Consider the following 21341-nt stretch of genomic DNA (forward strand, 5'->3'; position numbering starts at 1 on the left):
AGATTAGACCTTGGTTAAGGTATACTTAATTAAGTAACTTCTGTTGCCAGTTAAATAACTTCTCCTGCCATCTGATGGAAATGTCATTCACCCATGCTCTGATTGTTGGTGGAATGGACCTTCTTCTTCCCATGTAGCAAATGCCTAGTAAAGTAGATAAGGGATGGAGTTATGATCATGGCAATAGTGTCACAATTGTGACTAAGTAGCAATCATGAACATGAAATAATTATGGATGAGTGAATCTAGGCAACTGTTCCATATCCATGATTGCTACTTAGTCATAACTGTGACACTAATATCACAATCATCACACCTCCACACACATCTATTTTACTGAAGGCCATCAGAGAGATTACATAGTTAAGTATGCTTAATAAATCACTGTTCTTGAATGATGTTTTCTGCACAAAACAACCACACTTAAATTTTGCACAGAGTAAGTCCTGAATTGTTAATAGACTTAATAAAACAGTTTGATTTTCGAAGACTTTGTCACAGCAGGACAAAATTTGCTAAAATTTATGTGTCACTTTGATAAGACTAGTAATGACTAAGTAAATCCACTGGATTTTAAGAGGACCTAAATGTAGCTAATTGTGCTGTCATAACTGGCCAAGATGGGAAAGGGCCATGGTGTCCATTGAAGCTACCATAAATTCTGTCACTTTCCAGCGTTCAAATGTTAGCAATTCATCTGAATTACCCTGATTAATCTAGCCTTACTTTGTGCTGCCATTGTGGCTGTATCCCTCCTCTGGAGGACGTTTGAATCTCACATAACATGGCTCTTTTCTTGCCCCTTCTGTTCTTTCTGCCTCCCCCCCCCCCCCTTTTTTGTCAATCAACAGATCTTTGAGGTTTACCAGCAGCTCTCTGGTGAAAAAGAATACCTTTGGCAACAGGAGGGAATTTCTGCTGGCAGAGGTGGTTTGTGTTTAATCCTAAACCTCTACAGCTGATGCATCATTGAATTTGGGTTGATGCTGCAAATTGCTTAGGATCTAACCCATTATCTCCTCATTCTGTGATATATGTAAATTATTCGGTTATTTATACTTTTTATTTATAATCTGATGTAAGATGGGAAGCAGGGGAGGATGTGTGCCTTCTTCCCTTGCTTGTATCTACATGTTCTGATATAACAGAACATGTATATAGCAATATAATGCATGAATACCACAACATTTACAGTCCATAGGTTGTCTGAGATCTGAGCAGGTGAAGGCACCAAATTTTAGGATAAGGCATTTTTGCCTGCTTAGACTGTGAGCTTTTCCTGATATAGAACCAAATCCGAAGGTTGAGTCTAATATTTTATCTGGAAATTAATGGCATGATGTTGGCTTTTGAACATTTACTCACTAATTGGATATTGTACTTCTTTGGACATGTGACAATGCAAGAGGCAGTAATTTTTCTGGAATAACTTTATAAATAATTTGTGCAATATTGTCTTCCCCCTTCCAGTCTTTGACGTTTCCTTGTGCATCTCTTGAAATAAATTCTGGTCAGAATTCACTAAGGCAGTTAGGAACGCATAACCCAGAGGTCCACATTCATAGCTGGTTCTTATTCATGATCAGTGGGGATCCTGCACCAAGTGTCACCTAGTGTGTGTGTGTGGGGACTTCTGGGAGAGACTTCTGGTGGGATTTCCAGGGCTGCAGAAATGCCCACCCGCTGCTCACCTGGGATGGAAACCTCTCTGAGGCCCAGAGACCCCACTCTGAGGCCTGGAGCAGCACCCACGTGGTCTCAATAGGCATCCACACTGGCCCAAGGAGTGCCTGCAGGGGGTGGACTAGGTGTCACCCCCTTCTGGGGTGTCATCCAGTGCGGCCTGCAAACCCCCCCCCCCCCAGTAATGCCACTGTTCATGATCCTTATGTATTCACTAGTTTAGAGAATATGTAGGAATTGTGAAAGTCTCCCAATCCTTAAGGAACTAATGCCTATAATAGTTTGGGATACAATCATGGTAAGAGCAGATTGTTAAAGGAAAGTTACAATCTTCTTTTAAAGAAGCCAGAGGATGTTATCACTAAGGCAATTTCCTTTGTGTAAATATAACACCTGTACTAAGCCTAGTGTTTAACTAGAGAGAATAATGATCAGGGAAAGGCCTTCAGGAAAAGAGAAAAAAACATTTTGATTGGGTTGTTAACGTGTCTATTTTGTTTTACTTAGAAATAGCTTTGTATCATAAGTGGTGTAGAAGGAGTGGATTTATTAAATAGAAACCACATTGCTTCTTCTGTAAAGAGGTACATGCTCATTGTTATCAGGTTGCCAGGTTAATAGCTAACTTGATGAAAAGAGTAGTCCATTTCTATATTTGTGTTTTAGCTATATGGCAAAGTGCCTTCATAATATTTGTGGAGTTGTTCATTGTTCACCTGAAACTAAGGACGTTTGAAAAAGAATCAGATTAGTTGGCAGTTGGCATGCCATAGTTTCTTTCACATGTGAGCAAAGCCTGACTAAGTCCACTACTTATTTGCACTGTTAAATTATGTCAACTTGCCAATCTTGGTATGTCCCCCAACAATTCTCATGGTCATGATGGCTAACCAAAGTGACCTTATGGATTTCTCTTGGATATACAGTGGTACCCCGGGTTACGAATTTAATTCGTTCCGCGGCGCCGTTCGTAACCCGAAAGATTTCGCAACCCGAAAAAGCCATAGCCGCTAGCGCTGGAAAGCTGCGATTTCGTGCGAAAAAGCGCCGAAAAGCACCAAAATTTTTTTCGTAAGCCGAAAAAAAAAATGTAACCCGGAACAGTTTTTTCCTATCTAATTTTTTCGTATCCCGGAAATTTCGTAACGCAGTCATTTCGTATCCCGGGGTACCACTGTATATGATACATTATGAGTATGTGGAGAGCCAGCATGGGGAAGTGGTTTGAGTACTAGATTGAATCTCCCCTCAGCCATGGGTGAGCTTGGGCAAGTCACAGCCTCTCAGCCTCAGAGGAAGGCGAAAGGCAACCCTCCTATGAACTCATGATGTCTTAGGGTCACCATATGTCAGAAACAACATGAAAGCACAAAACAAAATATATGTCAGTGGGTCCATCTTTAAATGATTATTTAACAATTGTTCCTTGCTACTTCTTTGTTTCCATACACAAAATTTTTGAAATTGAATTGACATTCTCACATACCAATGCAGTGTCAAACTGCATTATTTCTGCAGTGTGAATGCCAGCAAAAAAGCTTAGAAATACTGTAAATAGGAAAACTAAAACCAAATCAAAAGTGTAAAGAAATTCAATCACAATTTTTAAAACACAATAGAAGAAGAAGAAAACTCAGAGCCTCAACAGACTGGTGATAAAGACTTGCATCAGGGTGGAGTGGGGTGTGGTGAGCAGTGTCATGGGGGCTCCTCTGGTGCTGCATCCAAATGACACTGCACCAAAGGAGTGGTGAAAAGCTGTGGCACTGGCAGCTATGGAATCCTTTTTATGGCACAAAAAGGAGCCGCTTTTTGTGGTTGCTTTTTGCGCTGTGGAAAGGCCAGATCAGGGGTGCAGCATGTAGTTGCTGTGGCCCCAGTCTGGTGCTGAAAGGGGTGGCTGAAGTTGGTTTTCACCCAAAAAACATTTTGTCATTTGGTATTCAACAAAGAAACATTTTCTCTATGGGCTGTGGACACCGAGTAAATGTATTTTATATGGATGTCAATTATTTTTTACAATTGTTTATACGGGTTTTCTTTCAGGACTTGGCCATTTGCTGTGACTAAAAATAATAAAAGAATGGGACATTGATCCATTTATACACCAATACATGTTATAAAGGAATTAAATGCCAAGCTCCTTGTGATTTATAGATGAAACATTATTATTCTTTGTTTGCAAGGCATACTGTACATATTTGATGCATATGAACAACAGTGCCCACCTAGAAACACGGTATGGGAACAACTCTTGTCCCTTTGTATTAATCAGTGTAAAGTTTCTCTTCCTTTTTGTTTTTAGGAGTTACAGAAATCAAAGAACCCGAAAACTTGCCCCTGAAGAGGTGGAGTCCATCCAGAACATACTGGCACACAATCTGTATCAAGTGAGACAAAGGGTGTGTGTTTTTCATTCTTGTAATGTGTTTCATAGTTCTAGAATAAAAGACCATATTTGTACTCATTAAACCTTTAGCGACAGTCGGCGATAAGTGAAATGTCAGCATTATTGATTGCAAGCTAATGCAACTGAACAGCACAGTAACCTTATGGAAAAATATGGATCCTAATCCTTAATGAATATGTACTTGGTTTCTCTCTGTGATATGTGTGTGCATGGAAAGGGGGGGGGCATAGGGTAATGCTGTAATGATGCTGTGCTTCTTCTTTGTCAAAGAAACAAAAGAGGCTGCCAGGCTTTGCCTTGTCAAGAACATAATTCACTTTCATTTGTGATCCAGGACAGTTGAAGTGATCTTCCAGAAATAAGCACTAGGTGGCAGAGTTCACTTGCTAAAAAATCTTCAATAAGCCAAAATGGCTTTCTGGTTTGCCTAGAGCTAGTTATACGTGTTGCAACAAAACCAGCAAATTTATTTTATTATTAATTTATTTCATTTATACCCCATTTTTCTCCCGAACAAAAAGCATTAAAACAACATGCAAAAACAAGATCTGTAATATAAACATTTAAAAAATTAAAGCCACTTTAAAACATTAATTTAGAACAGTTAAACATACTAAAACCATTGACACATTAAAAACCATCACACCTGTTGCATTATCCAAACCAGTTAAAAGCTGAAGTCCTGTTTAAAATAATCCTGTCTTTGCTGCAGGCAAAAAGAGAGCATGGAAGTTGCCAGGTGAGCTTCTCTTGGAAGAAAATCCCATCTTGCCAAATAATCTTTTGGCAATTTATTTATTAATTTATTTATTAATTTATTTTTATTTACAGTATTTATACCCCACCCTTCAGCCCTAAAGACTATCAGAGTGGTTTACAGTTATTATTTTTAATTAGATGGTTCCCTGCCCTCAGGCTTACAATCTAAAAAGACACGACACAAAATGGAAGGGAATGGTGGTGGGGAAGGGGATTTACTTTAGAAGTGGAGATTAATGTATTAAGGCATAAACTTTCATGGATTAGATACTGTAATCCATGAAAGGTTCTTCTGCAAAATATTTGATAGCCTTTAATTCACAAGACTGTTGCCTTTTCCTTGTTGTAATTCAAACAATGGCCTGGTACATACTTCTTTGAAGGTCCAGGCTGGTGGCGGCGTTTTTTCCGCAGGAGGGAAGCCGCAGCCACCAAAAAGCGCAGCTTCCTGCCAGCAGAAAAAGAACCCGCAAAAAGTGGGTTCTTTCTACATCACGGTGACAGCATAATGAGTGTGCCACAGCACGTGCGGATGCCGCACATGCTTGCGTAACAATGGTGATGCCCATGTGTACAACAGACGAGAATTTTAAGCTGGCTTCCACACAGTTTGGAGGTGTGGTGTTTAGATGACACATGCTCCAACCCATGTCGAAGCCATGCTGAAGCTGCTCCTGGGCTGCCTGAGGTGGTCCAAACCCAGCCCAGAAAGGAGTGGATCTTTTCCACTCTTTGCTGTGGTCCCTTGGGACCGTGGCAGTGACCAGATTGCAGCTGCATGTGTGCAGTTGCCATGGCCCCCATGTAAACGATGCTGGTGCAGCCTCACTCCACCCTTTTTGGGCAGTCTGTTTTGCCCTGTATTTACTTTACTCTCCCACTGCCAATATATTCAGATTTTGGAGATGGATGAAGTAAGATTCCACTGCCAATATATTCAGATTTTGGAGATGGAATTATGTAGGCGGCATCATGTAGTCTTTTGTCTCAGGCAGCAAAAATGTGTGACAAGTTCTGAAGGGGCTGCATCCATGTTTGGAAAGCAGAATTCTTGTGACATCTTAAAGAATTGTTGCTGCACAAATTTTTGTGGACTAATAGGCAGTAGTTCATAAATGCTTCTGCCATTTGAGTTATGTGGTTAAAAACTGCAGCCATTATAAATTTAACTCTACACTCTGTGTACTAGGATGATAGGGGGCAGAATGTCCCCTAACCTTTCCTTTCCTTGTCAGCTGCCTCCATATAGAAGAGATATTTCTGCTTTTCACCACACCCTGAAATTTGACAGAGCCCTTCATCTGTAGTCTTTCCACACCTAAGTAATACTGGAATTCTCCCACACAAAAACATCCCAGGGCACTTCAGGCTTCTGAGGACAATGTCTGATCAAGCTTAAGGTTTTTCCAATGTAAAGCTTTCTGGGCCTGAAGATGGCACATTCTTTCAAAGTAGCGTTGTCAGATCTCAAGACCCGCTCCTGATTCTCCAGAAGGGAAGGGAGGGTGCAAATGGTCCAGTTTTGATGGATTCATCTTCAGGTGAAAGAAAAGAACAGTGTACAAATCTCCTCCTCATCTATTAAAGCAGCAGCAACTTATTACAGTTTGCAAGGGTTAGTTCATTTGTTGACAGAACTTGCAAAGACTCTTCATAGCTTCTGTGTTTTTACTGAAAGCAATATGTTTCCATTTTTTTTAAACTGACACTATTACAACAAGAATGGGGCTCGTGCCAGCTTCTCTCCCTGTAATTTGGTAGTGCCATGGCTCACACACCACTCTGCTATGGATCCAATTTCTGGGTAGAAGCAAGTAGGCTAAATTCAAGGTTCTTTATCTGCTCTCCCTGAGTAAGTGAGAAGGGATAATCACTCCATTTCCCTTTGCTCTGGGAACAGCCCCTTTAGCTAAGATTTTTGTCTTAATTTCAAAACAGGAAAATAAGTTTGCATGTGTGTTTGAATGATGATCTGTTAACAATTGTGGTTGGTACTTAATGCCATTGCTTAATGCTGTCATCAAAAGCCATCCTTAGGTCTCAAGTTTTACCCTGGAAAACCCATGTTCTGGGACTGTCCTGAACTAGCAAGTCTGTTTCAAAGAGTTTTATCACCAGTAACATGGGTGGAAATCATATGGACTTCCAAATTTTGTTGGACTGCAAATCTCATCAGCCCTAGCTAACATAGGGGCTGTACAGACAGCCTGGTAAGGGGCAGCTCTATGCCACCCCTGGAAGTGCTGGGTTGAGGATGTGGCAACTACACGTCACGCCCCCAACCCGGTGTAAAAGGGAGCTGCAAAACGCAGGTCCTATTTGCGTCATAGAAGGGGGTGACATAAGTGCCCCGGCATGGCATTATGCTGCCCCTTGTGCACATCACTGTTTGAGTGCTGCACACAAGAGACTTCATCATGGCTCACACAGTCTGGATGGACGCGTGCCAAGATGGCACCTGGGCTGCACAAGTAGGATTTTGAGTGTATGAACACTCAGCCCTACCTGAGCCCTAGTTCACCTGCAGGCCAGCACAAAGTGCCAGTCTGTACAGGCTCATAGTCAAAGAATGCTTAAGTTCAACAATATCCATAAGGTGATATGCTTCCTACTCCTTCTCTATAACATACAACAGAGGCATAAGTATAGCCTATCATGGTATGAGGACTGCAAAAACTGAACTAGAGTATGTCTAAGGGACTCAAGAGACTGCTCCTAAGGGGTGGTCTGCAGTCACCCTTTTTAGCACATGCCACAGCCCTTATCTCTGCTTTTCATGGTGCAAAAAGGAGCCACAAAAAGCAGCTCCTTTTTGTGCCCCGGAAAGGGTCCCATAGCCACCGGTGCGGGGCTTTTCTGTGCTTCTTTGGTGCTGCATCATGTAGATGCAGTGCCAGAGGAGTACCGTGATGCCATGCACCATGTGGAGCAGCACACGGCATGATGCCAGCCTGGAGGCAGAGGCGAGGTGGGCATCATGTGGATACCACACCCTGACTCCACCCCCAGGCTGGCCTTTTCCTCTGCTTTGTTGAGCCCCTTAGTGCTTTCAGATATGGTTCTATAAACCCTGACACTGTGGCCAGATTCAGTGACAATGAACATCAAGATAGAAATGCCATTCTTGGGGGGGCAACACACCTGGAACCAGGTTATCATAAGACATCCCCAGGAAGAATCCAAACATGTTAGCAACTGCAATGATCCATATCAAGAAGCTGTTTCTAGTGGTTTTCAGGTCCACTAGGGGCAGGCCTTTTCGTCAAAATGAATTTATCCAAATTTCTTATTAGCGACCAATCTAATCTAAATTGGCATTTCAACAGAGACAACTCACAAAAATAAATTGCTTCTGGGAAAACTAATTTTCCTCCAGCTATGAGGAGGCCTACAGCTAAGCTTTTGCCACAGATGTGGCATGGGAGAGGCTGAGCATGGTGATAGGTGGCGTCATTCTCTTTACTAATGAAAAAGTCATTGTTCTCAGATCCTATGAGCCCTGGCACCACTGCTGTACCACCTGTAACAAAAGATTGTAGTCTGCTCTTCTAGCTCAGAATCACAACCATCTAGCACGTCCTTTTCTAGATTGTTCCATTCCATTCCTCATTTCCCTTGGTTTTTCATCTCTAGTTTAAAACCCGGCCAGCATGCCATAACTGTGTTCAGTCCTGACTAGACTGTTTTGGTATCTCTACCCACTTAGAGGCTTTCTCCCTGTAAAAGATTTGTATTTCTCCAGAACTCTGGATTGGTCAAGCCAGCTGATATGTCCTTCTTGTGTGAAGATCAGAGCCAGTGGCCATCAATTATAGTCGAAAAAGTACCTTTCCCAAGCTTTGGTGTAGGAATGCTATTCTGTTTACATACAGATCCAGACCTGTCAAGATAATTCACAATTATTTTGTTGAATATGCTAACATGGTACTTGTTTGAATAGTTTTGGTGGAAATAGAAAGGATACATTTCATTGGCAGTAGGTGACATCATGCTTTGTAAAGATCTCATGATGATAATGGCAATTTTCAAAATGGGGAATATAATCTGATGAAAATAGGAAGGAATGCTTTTGTCATTTCAGACACTGTCATATAATCGGTATAACCTCGCAACAGATGCAAGTGAGGAGCAAGCAAAAGAAATTCTCATCCGACGCCAGCAGAGCCTGAGGCAACCCATGAGGAAAGGCAGCAGCCTCCCATGGGGAGGGCAGGTTGGTACCACTTGCACAAGCTGTCCTATTTGTGGAACTGAGCTATACAAATAGCTGAACCACTTGCAACACAAAGCATGCTGTTTGTTAGCACTTTCGGCTATGGCTCAGGGAGTGTTTCTCCTCAGCAATCCTATTATTCCAGCTCTGCTTCTGCAATAGTACCAAGATAAAGGTTCTTTGTGGTGCTTTAGGTAGGGCAGAGGAGGGGCAGGGTTGCAAACAACTTGCCTGTATTCTGTTTGCTGGTTTTTCCTTCCCGTCTCTTAAAAGAGTTAGCATGAGCGTACTTGAGTTGTTATAGCAAGAGAAATGGGGAAGCCTTGAAAAAAATGAATTTTAAAAACCCAGAGCACCTAAATTAGTGGATTGGTTGAGGAGGTGATATAGCCCCCTTGAAAAACACAATATATGTAACGTAATATATTGTGAAGTAATATATACTTCAGGACACTAGATTTCTGGTATACAGAATATAATATGCTAAGAAATTAATGGGAGGAAAACAGACCAGCATTAGTTTCCTTGTTGTAATCTGAGGCTCCCATGGTTCTATCCTATGCAGGGACGTAGCTAGGATTTTAGGAAGGGGGGGGGGTCCAGACTAAGTGCCACCATTATAATGGGGCTTGGGTGCAGCCATTTATTTTTCTAATGGAAGGAGGGGTCCGGACTCCAAGAACCCCTCCCCCCCGCTACGTCCTTGTCCTATGGAATCCCAAGATCTGTAGATTAGGGACTGGTATTCAAAATTGTCAGCCAGACAAATCTATTGCTTCCCTAATATACAAACTCCGCGGGATGCAGCCATGGTAGTTAAAGTGAAATCATAGCCTTATTGCTGGGAAGTGGGCAATGTCCCATAGAGATCATGCTATCCTTTAACATTAGTAATGGAGTAAGGGATGGTGATGATAAGACATCTGTGAAATCTACTCATTTTCTTCCTAGTATTCTAAAATGCTCCTATTTGTGACCACAGTACTAGGACAACCTGCTATCCCACTTAATTAAGGGGTTGTAGAGATTGGTGCCACCCTGCTGCCCCTTTTTTCCTCGGATTGTTGCCGTGGCAACCACATGTCACAGCAGTGATCCAGCCTCTGCATGACACAAAAAGAAGCCACCATTAGCCGACCTCTCCTTGTGCACAAGAACGGGCATCCTAGGCATGCTGGCATGCCATGATGACGCCCCTTCTGTGCGGCACTGTTTGGGTGCTCGCTGTGTGGATGGGCATGCACCAAAATGGTGCCTGGGTGGCATGGTAAGGGCGTCGAGCATGTGGATGCTCAGTCCTCACAAAGTGCCAGTCTGTACAGCTCCTCTACAAGTGAATTGATTCAGGCTTCATCACGTCCATCTGCACTGTAGAAATAATACAGCTTGACACCACTTTAAGTGCTGTAGCACCATCCTATAGAATACTGGGATTTGTAGTTTTACACAGTTTAGCCTTTTTTGCCAGAGTGCTGGTGATTCACAAAATTACAAATCCCAGAATTCTTTAGGCTGGATCCTAGTTAAAGTGATGCCAAACAGCATTATTTCTACAGTGTAGATACACCCTAAAATTCTGTCCTGTCCTTCTCTCAGCAGCCTTGGAGGGGGAAGGGGAGAGCGAGAAAGAGAGAGGAGGGTGGGGGAGAGGCAGTTGTGAGAGAAAGAAGATGTGGGCTTGCCAAATTTTAGTTCTGGCTGTCCATGACTGACAGCCTGTAGATCCCGACTGATTACTTTCCAGGGAATACTCATCTATAAGTCTAAAAAATTATGCCCCAAAATTGACCCCAAAATCCCAGGTCGACTTATCCCACGTCACTATGGTAATGTGACAGAAGCTCTTTCAGATTTCCCCATGGAGAGAGAGTTTATCTCTTGAGCCAAGCAGAAAGAGTCCTATGTGATTGACTGATGTCCCTTTTCTGCCCCTGCATCTGGCTGAAATGAAAGCTGAAATGATGACTCTAAAAGCCTCAATGAGAGTCTCTCTTGACATACAAACATATACACACACTGAAGGAGCCTCCAAATTTTACCCTCAACCTATCCGTGGGTCATGGCAAAATCCATAATTTTGTCCTAAAACCTGACCTCGACTTATAAATGAGGTTGACTTATAGTTGAATATATACGGTAGCTCTTTACAGAAAAATGGTAGCCCATCCCTGGTCAGAGTGATGGACTTTAATAACATAATGTAATTCTCTAGACTGTGAAATGGCAAACCTGGTGAACGGTGCTTAAATGTCTTTCGTCAGTTCCAAAGTGACTTTCCAAAAAGACTAGCAAGAGAAGAGGATATGCTTTGAAAAATAAATGGGCAATCAACATATTATCCCCACACAAATATATTTCAATGAGTGATAGTAGAGTGTGCATAACAAATAGGTTGAAAGCTATATTTTTTAAAATGATCTGTAAACCTTCTTGACTCTAATTATTGGGGAAAAGGCTAAATTGAAATGAATAAATTATAATTATTACATTATGAGCAATAATTGCCCAGTCTGATTAGTTTTTTCTCTACTTTTCTTTCCTTATTCATCACACTCTCCTATTACTGTGTTGAATGTTTTTTTTAAAAAAACACAAAGGCGCAAAAAGAGGCAATTTTAACAGCTTTGTGTGTACATTTAGTGGGACACATAATCTTCCTTACAACTGGCCATGAGCTGCATTCACAAGGATTAAAAAAATTAAATATAGCTCTTTATCCCAGATAAACAGTGAAAAGCAAAATAAAAAAAAGCTAAATGCTCGAAAAAGCAAGTTAGTGCAAAAGTTAGATGCAGCATCTAATTACAACAGAGATGTGAGCAACTCCTCAAGACAGAGCCATGGATTACTGCCAAAAATCCATTTTCTGTATTTGATTTAAGGCTGGTCTTATTTGCTTGTGCTTAGTTTAATTATAGATTACAAAATTTGGGCCCATGAATATTTTACAAAATCATGTTTTATCCTAGGTTTTGTAGCTGGAGTTGCTGTACAAACAGCACAGTCACTATGCATGCTTATTTTGCTCACAATCATGCCATTCAGCCATTATGACATGATTTGTTGTTATCCGCACAGGGAAACTGAGCCAAGATTCTTTCTGCTTGTTGTCAAGTATAATCTGATGCTCTGGATGGATTTCTTATTTTTGATTAAGCTTTTTTATTTAAGGTTCCAGTCTTATATTGCAGGTTCATGCACTGATAGTGGTTGAACTAGCTGACCTATCTTTCAACTCTGATTTTATGTTATTTTATATTGTTGTACAGCAATGCTTCATTAACAACTTGTTTCAGACGTAAGGAATACTTCATTGTGCCAATTTTAAACATACCTACCAAATGTTTCTCACATATTCAGAGTCACCAAATTCACTGAAATGCAACGCCCAGGTTATTGCTGATTAATATTACAGTATTACCCTTCCAACATTTCTTTGTCCACAGGCTGCTGCCAAAAGGGTGCGTTATTTGTCATTACCATTTGGTAACACTCGACTCGACAGGAGAGAAGCTAGGAATAATGAAGATCTAACAGGTAACATTTTTTCACCAAAATAATAATATAAAATTCTCTGTGTTCCACCAGTGGAAGCAATATGAAGTGGGAGGACATGGGAGAGGGCCTTCTCAGCAGTGACACCCCAATTGTGGAATGTCCTCCCTCTGGAGGTCCAACAGGCACCAACATTGATTTCTTTCCAACACCAAGCTAAAACATAGTTTTTTTTAAAGATTTCAGGGACTAATTTATTCAAGTATACATGTAAATAGTTTTAAATTTCTTTACATAAAATTTAAAATCTTTGAGTAACAGGAAGGATCCCCAGGTGATACTTTTTCATTACAAGGAAAAAACATGAAAAAAGCTTCACCTGTTGATATCTTTCTGTTTTGCATTTGTTAAAGGCTCAGGGGGTCTCTTCATTAAAATGAAAGCAAGCGTTAGGCATTTGACCAGCCTTTTCCATTATTGTTTTCATAACCCACTCCTACTAACAAAAACTTTGTATAATTATAGAGATTAGAAATGTACTTTAAAGAGAATAAATATAATGACATGCTGATTCCATTGTTAGGGATAGTATGATGTTGTAGGACATGGAGCATTATCAGTGGCTTAATGGGAAGGGGGTGTAGGGCACAAACTGAATGACTCCCTAGAAGGGGCTTTTACCTGGTTGGGCCCTCCCCCCATGTTTCCCCCACACTGTCCCCATGCATGCTTCCCCTTGTTGTCTCCTGCACAATTCCCCCATGTCATCACCACACCATCCCGTGCATGCTCCCCTTCCATGCCATCCCATCCTTTTTTACATCAGGTAAAGGATAGGGCAACAGAGCCCTGGTGGCGCAGTGGTTAAATGCCTGTACTGCAGCCATTCACTCACAAACCATAAGGTTGTGAGTTCAATACCAGCAAAAGGGCTCAAGCTCAACTCAGGCTTGCATCCTTCTGAGGTTGCTAAAATGAGTACCCAGATTATTGCCACTTTGTAAACCACTTAGGGAGTGCTTTAGTGCACTGATAAGTAGTATAGAAATGTACTTGCTATTCCTATTGCTAAGAGGGGAGGGAGCATACGCTCTCCCCAGAAGCTCCACTCCAGAAGCATATGCTCTCCCCAGAAGCTCCACTCCAGAAGCCCCACCCCTAAAGCCTTGTCCCCTGCACCAGGTGACACCAGTGCAGGGACATTACTGAGCACCATCCTACTACACCTCACTTTTTGGTAGCTTCAGCATTTCATGGGTTTTATCCTTCTTAAAAGTAACTTTCCAAATGGTGAAACCAGGTAACATTGGCATGCAAAGCTTACCACTTGAGTTTCAGTCCCCCCCCCCCCAAAAAAAAAAAAAAAAAGATCAGCATTTAATATGCCCAAGAATGTGTACTGCTTTATGACTTTTTCCTTCTGATCATCTGATTAGATGATGGTGAGAAACAACACACCCTCTGACACAGTAAGCCTCACCAAAGGGCCCTGAAGCTAAAATTCTTTGGACCCACATTTTTTTAAAAAGGTTTGATGATTACATGTGACTTGCAACCATCCTAAGTTTCAGTGGTGATCAAACAAGTTTCTAATTACAGACCTGCCTGCCAAGGATGTTTGGCCTTGCATTTGTTGTTCATTACTTGGTTTTCTAATGCCAGAAATAGTTAATAAAGACAATTGCAACATGAAAAACAGGTGGCAATCTAGATTAAGGCAGTATAGTATAATTGACATAGTAAGAGGATCTTTGGGGGATGGAGGTTTTGTGCAATTAAAAAAGCAAACAGAAAAATGCAACTGACTGCAGAGGAGGAAGGAAGTGTGTGGTGAGAGTAGGGTAGGAGGGACAATGAAGGGTATGTAAGGTAAATAACGGTCTGAAATTTTTCAGAAAATATAGATTTACATTGGATTTTTATATTAAAAAGTTTCTCTTATTTTGCAGTTTCCTTGAACTGCCAAAGAATTTTTAAGCAACCCTATAGAAATTCTCTTTCAAACACCCAGAGGTCATAAGATTCTCAAATAAATAAATGTTATACTAGGCAAGGAACAGGTTGAAATTCTGTATAAATTAAGGAGAGCATATATTCATTACCAGCCTAAGGAGAGCTGCTTCCAGACTTTGAAACTCTTTCACTAGGGGAGCCAAGATGACCCCATCCTTGTTCTCCTTCTGTCAGCAAGTTAAAACATTTTTATGCTATCAGGCTTTTAGAAACTGACTGTGCTGGGTTTTTAGTGCTGTGTGGTAGTGTTTATAAAGTTTGTATATTGCCTTTTAATGGATTTTGATGTTTTTATGTCTAATGTTTTCAGTTTATAAAATGTTTAATTGTTTAAAATAACTTTTATATGTATACTATTATGTAGTTTTTAAATACACAGTTAGTTGCCTTGAATACCATTATTGGGGAAAAAGTGGAACATAAATGAATAAATGAAATTAATGAAATAAATAGAAAGAGATATAAATAAAGAAACGGATTAGGATGGCATTGTCAAAAAGAGGCAAAACACATGTAGATCACAAATTCTATTGTTTGTGTACGATGCAAATTTAGTCATGGCTACAACTTGTTATAAAGTGATCATAATAATTCATGAAAAAATGCAAAATGTCAACAGAGTGGAGAAGATGGTGAGCAGGTAATTTGTTGTATCATCACATTCTGTGGTTCACATGCTAACTATTGATGGGCAATATCATTATCCCTGCTTCACAGGGGTCTTGATCTCTAAACTACTCGTAGACTGTGCTAAAATGCATAACTTTTCAAACAAAGGATGCTTCTATCTACATAGGACAGCACTCAACAGTTTTTCAAAGAGAGGACTTCTGTCTATAAAGTAGGACATATATTCATCCTACCATTCCTCCTTGAATAACAATCACCTGTTTCTGAATTTCAGGGGACTCTGCAAGTGACTCTGAGTCTGTCTTCATTAAACTGAATTCAGAGCCTCAGCCAGGGTCACATGGAAGAAAGTGGCAACAGCAGCAACTGCTCCCTATGAAGCAGCTGCCTTCAAGACTTGAACCAGCAGGTTTTACAGGTCGGAGAAGGAGAACAAATGAGGGAGAGAAAATAGTCAGAGAACAAACAACACGGTTACTGTTGAAACCTCATCATAATGCTCTGGTTGAAACTGATATTCAGGAACCTGAGTCAGAGGATGAGGTGAACACAGCATCATTCTCCTTGGTACCTGCTAGCAAATGGACAGCAGAAACCAGAGATGAAAAACATTTTTATGGGCCAAAAAACACCTTACTGGAAGAAAAGAATGACCCTCCCTGCCAGTGCACAAAATAATTGGTGTTTTCATTCCTCTGTGTTATTTCTTTTGGGACATGTTAGCTACCTCTAAAATACTTGTGGTTCCAGTTTAATGGCAGAAGATGTCTATATTGTTAGATGTCTTGGGTAAAATAAAATATATGACTCCTGATTCTCTGAAAGCTCTGCATGAAGGTATTAAAGTCTAGAGTCGGAAATATTACCTTTTCGGCTCACCAATCACAGAATCCTCCATCTAGCATCCTGCAACCATTGTGTATTATGGGAATTGCAGTCCACAAAACTGATATTTTCAAGTTGTGATATATGGCTAATACAATGCTAAAGTGTAAAAAAAATACACTTCTATTTTTGTAGCCTAAAAGCCTAGACTTTCCATTGTAAATGTCAACAGTGGGCAGGGACAGTTGTGTAATTGTACACACAGTGCTATGTGTTTGATCTGTAAAGATATGCTGAGTCCTACAGGCATGTTTATTATGATTTCTTCATCCATACAATTGAATTACACTAGTTCTATCTTTGCTGGTTTCATTCTGCAGGATGATTGTACATTTCAGGCATCGTTCCAGAATGCTGTGAAAGTAGCAGAAGGTTAAATCTCATTGTCCCCAAATTCTATAAGTTTTAATAAGTTTTCTCAAGGGTCTACAATACTGGCCATGTGCTGAGAGCTGAAGCTGAGATTTGTCTTGAAGACAGCATACAGGTTCGGGTCTCTCCCTTTTTGTGTGACTTGAATTCATTCCATCATTTGCCCATCCAGGAAGCTCACTTAATTGGGTCCATAATTCAAAAGTTTCCTAAAAGTTGAAGCTGGCCCTGTGTATTTTTTGTGCTGCCACTATGCATGATCAAAACTGGAAGGACATTTAGACCAATTACCCACTTCTCAAATGCTGGAACAATTACCAGTGTATTTTTACAGGTCAACAAAATAATTGATGCAATTACACTATTCATTCCATCCTTTGGTTGATTCAGAGCATTGTTGATGTTGGGTTGTCTTAATTCACACTGCTCCCCCACTCCTTTTTGCACAGGGGGGTAGAACTTCAGTCTCCTGTAAGTTATGAATCATACCAGCTCAGTCATAGGTTCACCTTGTCCATCTCCTGTTACATTGTGCTTATGTCTTAAAGGCATCTGTTATCTGGCAATGTCCAATGGAACCGTATGGCTGATTTCCTGCTATTCACAATTAGTATTAGTGTTCATTGGGCCATTGCAATTTATGGTGAGTACATACAAACAAAAGATCTGTTTGTCATCCTTTTACTGTGTCTTTATGGGGATTCCCTATCAAAACATTTGTATCAACAATATTATTTTGGGAGCAGTTTATACATAAATCGATTAGTCATTTGTATGTACAGTAAGTGAATGATGGTGTGATATAAAACAGAAGACATTTTGTACCTGTGTGAATCCACTTTCAAATCCATTTTTGGATACTGAGTAACTTATTGAATACTTATTGACACAAAGTATTTGAATTGAATAAATGAATATTTTGATGCATTCACCCTCTTGGGTTGTTGATTTTTTAATTTTAGATAGGTCAGTCAAAACAGTAGGAAATATTCTTTTGGTCTTTTGGTCTCCTGCTTATATGAGGTAGAAGGATTCATCTTGCCTATAGGCAGCAAGAGGGCAAACTAAAACAGGAAAATAATCTGTAATGATTTGCAAAGGAGAACAAACTGGCAGATTGCCAATCTAAACTGAAACCTTAGTTGGGAATAACACTTTGTTCCACTCTCTGCTATTATCTTGGACTGCAATGTAATTACTCTACAGATTAGTCTACCAGAAGCCTGATGGCTGATGTCATTTTGCACCATTAGGAGTAAGCTGCTAAGGACAGGTATAAATGGAGTGGAATTATTTTCTACTGTGTTATGCAGTTGGGAGTGAATCCTCCACTTCAGCTGTGCAGAGGAGCCTGGTTGTGATGTCTAAAAAAAATAATAAATCATATACCACACCTCTACTATATAATATACAGCTGATAAACTAGAATGTTCAAAATCTTATGCTACAGATTTCTTTCAGTCAGTCTCAAGTGGGCTACAAGATCCTCTTGCCTACTATATCCTCTCTATCTGTTTATCCACCATCTATCCCCTCTCTCTCTTTTTGTATTTCCTTCTTTGGGTAGTTTGGGTGCTGCTGCCCAATTGTTCTTCTAAACTGAAGGGTTATGAAAAACCAATACTTTATAATAGGGATAGGCAGAAAATAGATTTGCTGCAGATATGCATGAGGGTCTGAGTCCTAACTGTTTATCAATAGAAATAAAGTGAAGTTGAAGGCTTTCATGGCTGGCATCCATAGTTTTTTGTGGGTTTTTTGGGCTATGTGGCCATGTTCTAGAGAGTTTATTCCTGATGTTTCATCAGCATCTGTGGCTCCGAAGATGCCAGCCACAGATGCTGGCAAAACATCAGGAATAAACTCTTCTAGAACATGGTCACATAGCCTGAAAAACCCACAAAAAACTAATAGAAACAAAATTAAAAGGTTTCTGCAATCCAAATTAGGATAGTGGACTGAAGAAAGCTGAGTTGGTGGATGAGGGAGAACCAGGAGTGGGTCTGAGGAAAAAAAGAGCTCAGTTTTGGTACTGAAAACAAAGTTCTGGCTTGATGTATTCCCAAGTACTCTATTTCCTAAATTCACAGTGCCTGGCTGGCTCCCATGTCACTATTTTTCACTATGGATTTTTTAACATGGGGAAAATAGGAAGGTTAAACTGGTCACAATGCAGGGCCATCCAGGGCATTAGGGACAATTTTGTGATTGCTTTTCAGATGACGCTGTGCACAAACCAGTCAGAATCCAGACAGACATAGGTATGTCTAGTCAGTGGACATTGGGAATCTAGTGTAGATCCTGAAAGTCTTTCCAATATCTTCTTTACAAAGTACTTAACATAATGAGCAAGAATTAAATTCACACCTATGGTGCAGACCTTCAAGAATTAAGGATTAATTGCTGTTTAGTGTGGATGTACTCACACTTCAGACTTATTTCTTAGAGGCAAGCCACAGGTTTTGAATGATATCTGGGGCATCTGCCAGCCAGAGGTTTTGGCTTGATTACAGTCTGCTGCATTATTCATATTTATGTTAGGTCAGGTGTTCCATTATGTCACCTCTTGTTTTTGCTGGGCTCACAAGACAACCTGATTAAGCTCAGGGAGGCCTGTTATGCAGAATGGGTTTATTGTGGGTTGTCATGACATACAGTCTGCAGCTGGAACAGCTGCAATACAGGAGCTAGTAAATCAAGCTAGCAATGAAGTGCTGGTATTTATACAGCAGTCTTGCAGAATATTTGAAATCAACCAGGGGCTCCCTAACTCTAAGCTCAGAAAAAGTTCCCAGATCGGACATCCTCAGGTGTTGGCTGGTTCAAATAAATATATCATATTCCACTTGGGCCACCTCAGAATCCTAGACTGTGGCAATGACAATGTTGGAGCTAAGACAGGGATGAGAAATTCTCTGACTCTCCAGATACTTTGGCCATCAATTCTCATCAGCCTCAATCATTGGTAAGAGATTATGGGAGCTAGAGTCCAAAACAGGCAGAACCAAATGTTCTCATGGCTGGGCAGAACCCTGCCTTGAAGAAAAGAAGGAGGCTGGTGCCAAGTATCTCTTCCTTTCATCTGAAACATTTTATACTGAAGAGTTTTGAAATCAAAAGAGTTACATAACATGACTGTCTAGATGACCAAATAAAAGAGTGGGAGAAATGAATAGTGTTTAATGGTCTATTACGTGGTTTTCTTCTGAGGCACTCTTTTGGATCTGTAAGTGTGATTAAATCTTTTCAGTTTTGTTATCACCATATAAAGTTGCTAAAGTCAATATTAGCTCTTGTTTACTGTGGCCCATCCTTCTCAGAGAGTACTTTAACTTATCACTTCCTGTTCTTTCAAACCAGAAGCTTTCATTTGTAGGGAGGAATTATAATTTCACAGCAACTTGATAATGTCAGTGTAATAGAATACACCACTTATATTGATATACCTCTAAATTAGCAGTAATGAATACAGTGCAATCCTAAATGTTTGGGGCCTTATTTCCACGAGGACTTAAAGAATACAGCTGGGTAAAGAAATAATGGGAGAGCCTGTGTGTTATAATGGTTTAGGTGCTGGACTTTGGCTATGGAGACCTGGGTTTGAATCCACATTTGGCCATGGAAACCCACTAGATGACCTTGTGCAAGCCACACTGTCTCAGCCTATGGGAAAGACAAAGGCAACCCCCCTCTGAAAAAAAATCTTGCTAAGAAAGCCCCATAATAAGTTTGTCTTAAGGTCAGCATAAGTCAGAAACTACTTGAAGGCACTCAACAACAACAACAACATGCTGTCAGTCTAGTACGTACTTGAAATGCAACTCCAAACTTCATACATGGAGGTATATGACATTATTGTTTCAGTAGAACGTATATCCATTACATGTTGGGGAAAATAATGTAATAAGAGCTTGTGTTTTGGCTGAAATTGCAAGTTACATCTGACGAAGCTGGAGGTTTTTACATAAGAAATTTGCTGGTTCAGAATGCTGTAGCCAGGCTGTTGACTAGGGATGGTTACAGAGAGTACACAACTCTATTGCTACAACATTTCCACTGGCTAACAGTCTGTTTCCAGGATCAATTCAAAGTGCTATATCAAAGTCCTGTACAACTTGGATCCAGTCTATTTGAAGGACTATATTTCCCAATATAAACCTGTCCAGGCTTTGAGATCTTCAGGGCAATCACTTCCCCCAATCTCCTGTGTTTGGAGGGAACACAGATGAAGGCATTCCTGATGGCTGCTCCCAAGCTCTAGAACTCCCTTATTAGGAAAGTTATATAGGATCCCTCCTTGTTCACTTCCTTGAGGTGAAGAGCTTTTTATTCTGACATGTTTTAGGAAACTATGGCGCAGGACAGACGGCCCTTTTGTGGCGTAGCTAGGGTTAGGGACTGCACAACAACTGCATGGTCCCTAACCCTAGCACGTATTGGTGTACACGAGTGCCACCATTATGACATAATATGCATAGTGCTTCATAACTTTGTTTTCATTCATACTTTCAACAACATTGTGAGCAAGATCATTTATGATCTTTTGATGAAAAATTAAAAGAATGCTGTGTTGGGCATGAAGAAATAAGGGTCAAAATCCATATTGGATATTTTTATTATATTAACCCAAAGATTACAACCTAGTGTAGATAACCTTAGAGAACTGCCAAAAGGAATCCTAGCTGCTGAGGCATGTGGATCATTTATTAATTAAGTGTATTTTTGTCTGGCAATGCAGTGATCTCAGACGGAGCATACTCAATAAACCAGTTTAAAGTTTGCAAATGAGTTTGGATTTACCTTGCATATCTTGTACACTTTTATGGTTTTAATTCTGTGTAAACCACTTTGATATTTTGGAAAAGCGGTATATAAATAAAA

General features: G+C 40.4%; 1 protein-coding gene across 1 annotated transcript in view; it reads left to right on the forward strand.

Annotated features, from left to right (window-relative positions):
• Positions 1-15881, forward strand: part of SLC9A4 (solute carrier family 9 member A4) — a 34406-nt gene extending 18525 nt beyond the window's left edge. Inside the window, exons 8-11 of the mRNA XM_042458412.1 lie at positions 3989-4085; positions 8934-9065; positions 12512-12602; positions 15478-15881. Coding sequence (XP_042314346.1) covers positions 3989-4085; positions 8934-9065; positions 12512-12602; positions 15478-15881 — 724 coding nt within the window. The remainder of the gene's footprint in view (positions 1-3988; positions 4086-8933; positions 9066-12511; positions 12603-15477) is intronic.
• The last annotated feature ends 5460 nt before the right edge of the window (positions 15882-21341 follow it).

The sequence above is a fragment of the Sceloporus undulatus genome, chromosome 3 (assembly GCF_019175285.1).
Source record: "Sceloporus undulatus isolate JIND9_A2432 ecotype Alabama chromosome 3, SceUnd_v1.1, whole genome shotgun sequence".
In the NCBI taxonomy this organism is placed as follows: Eukaryota; Metazoa; Chordata; class Lepidosauria; order Squamata; family Phrynosomatidae; genus Sceloporus; species Sceloporus undulatus.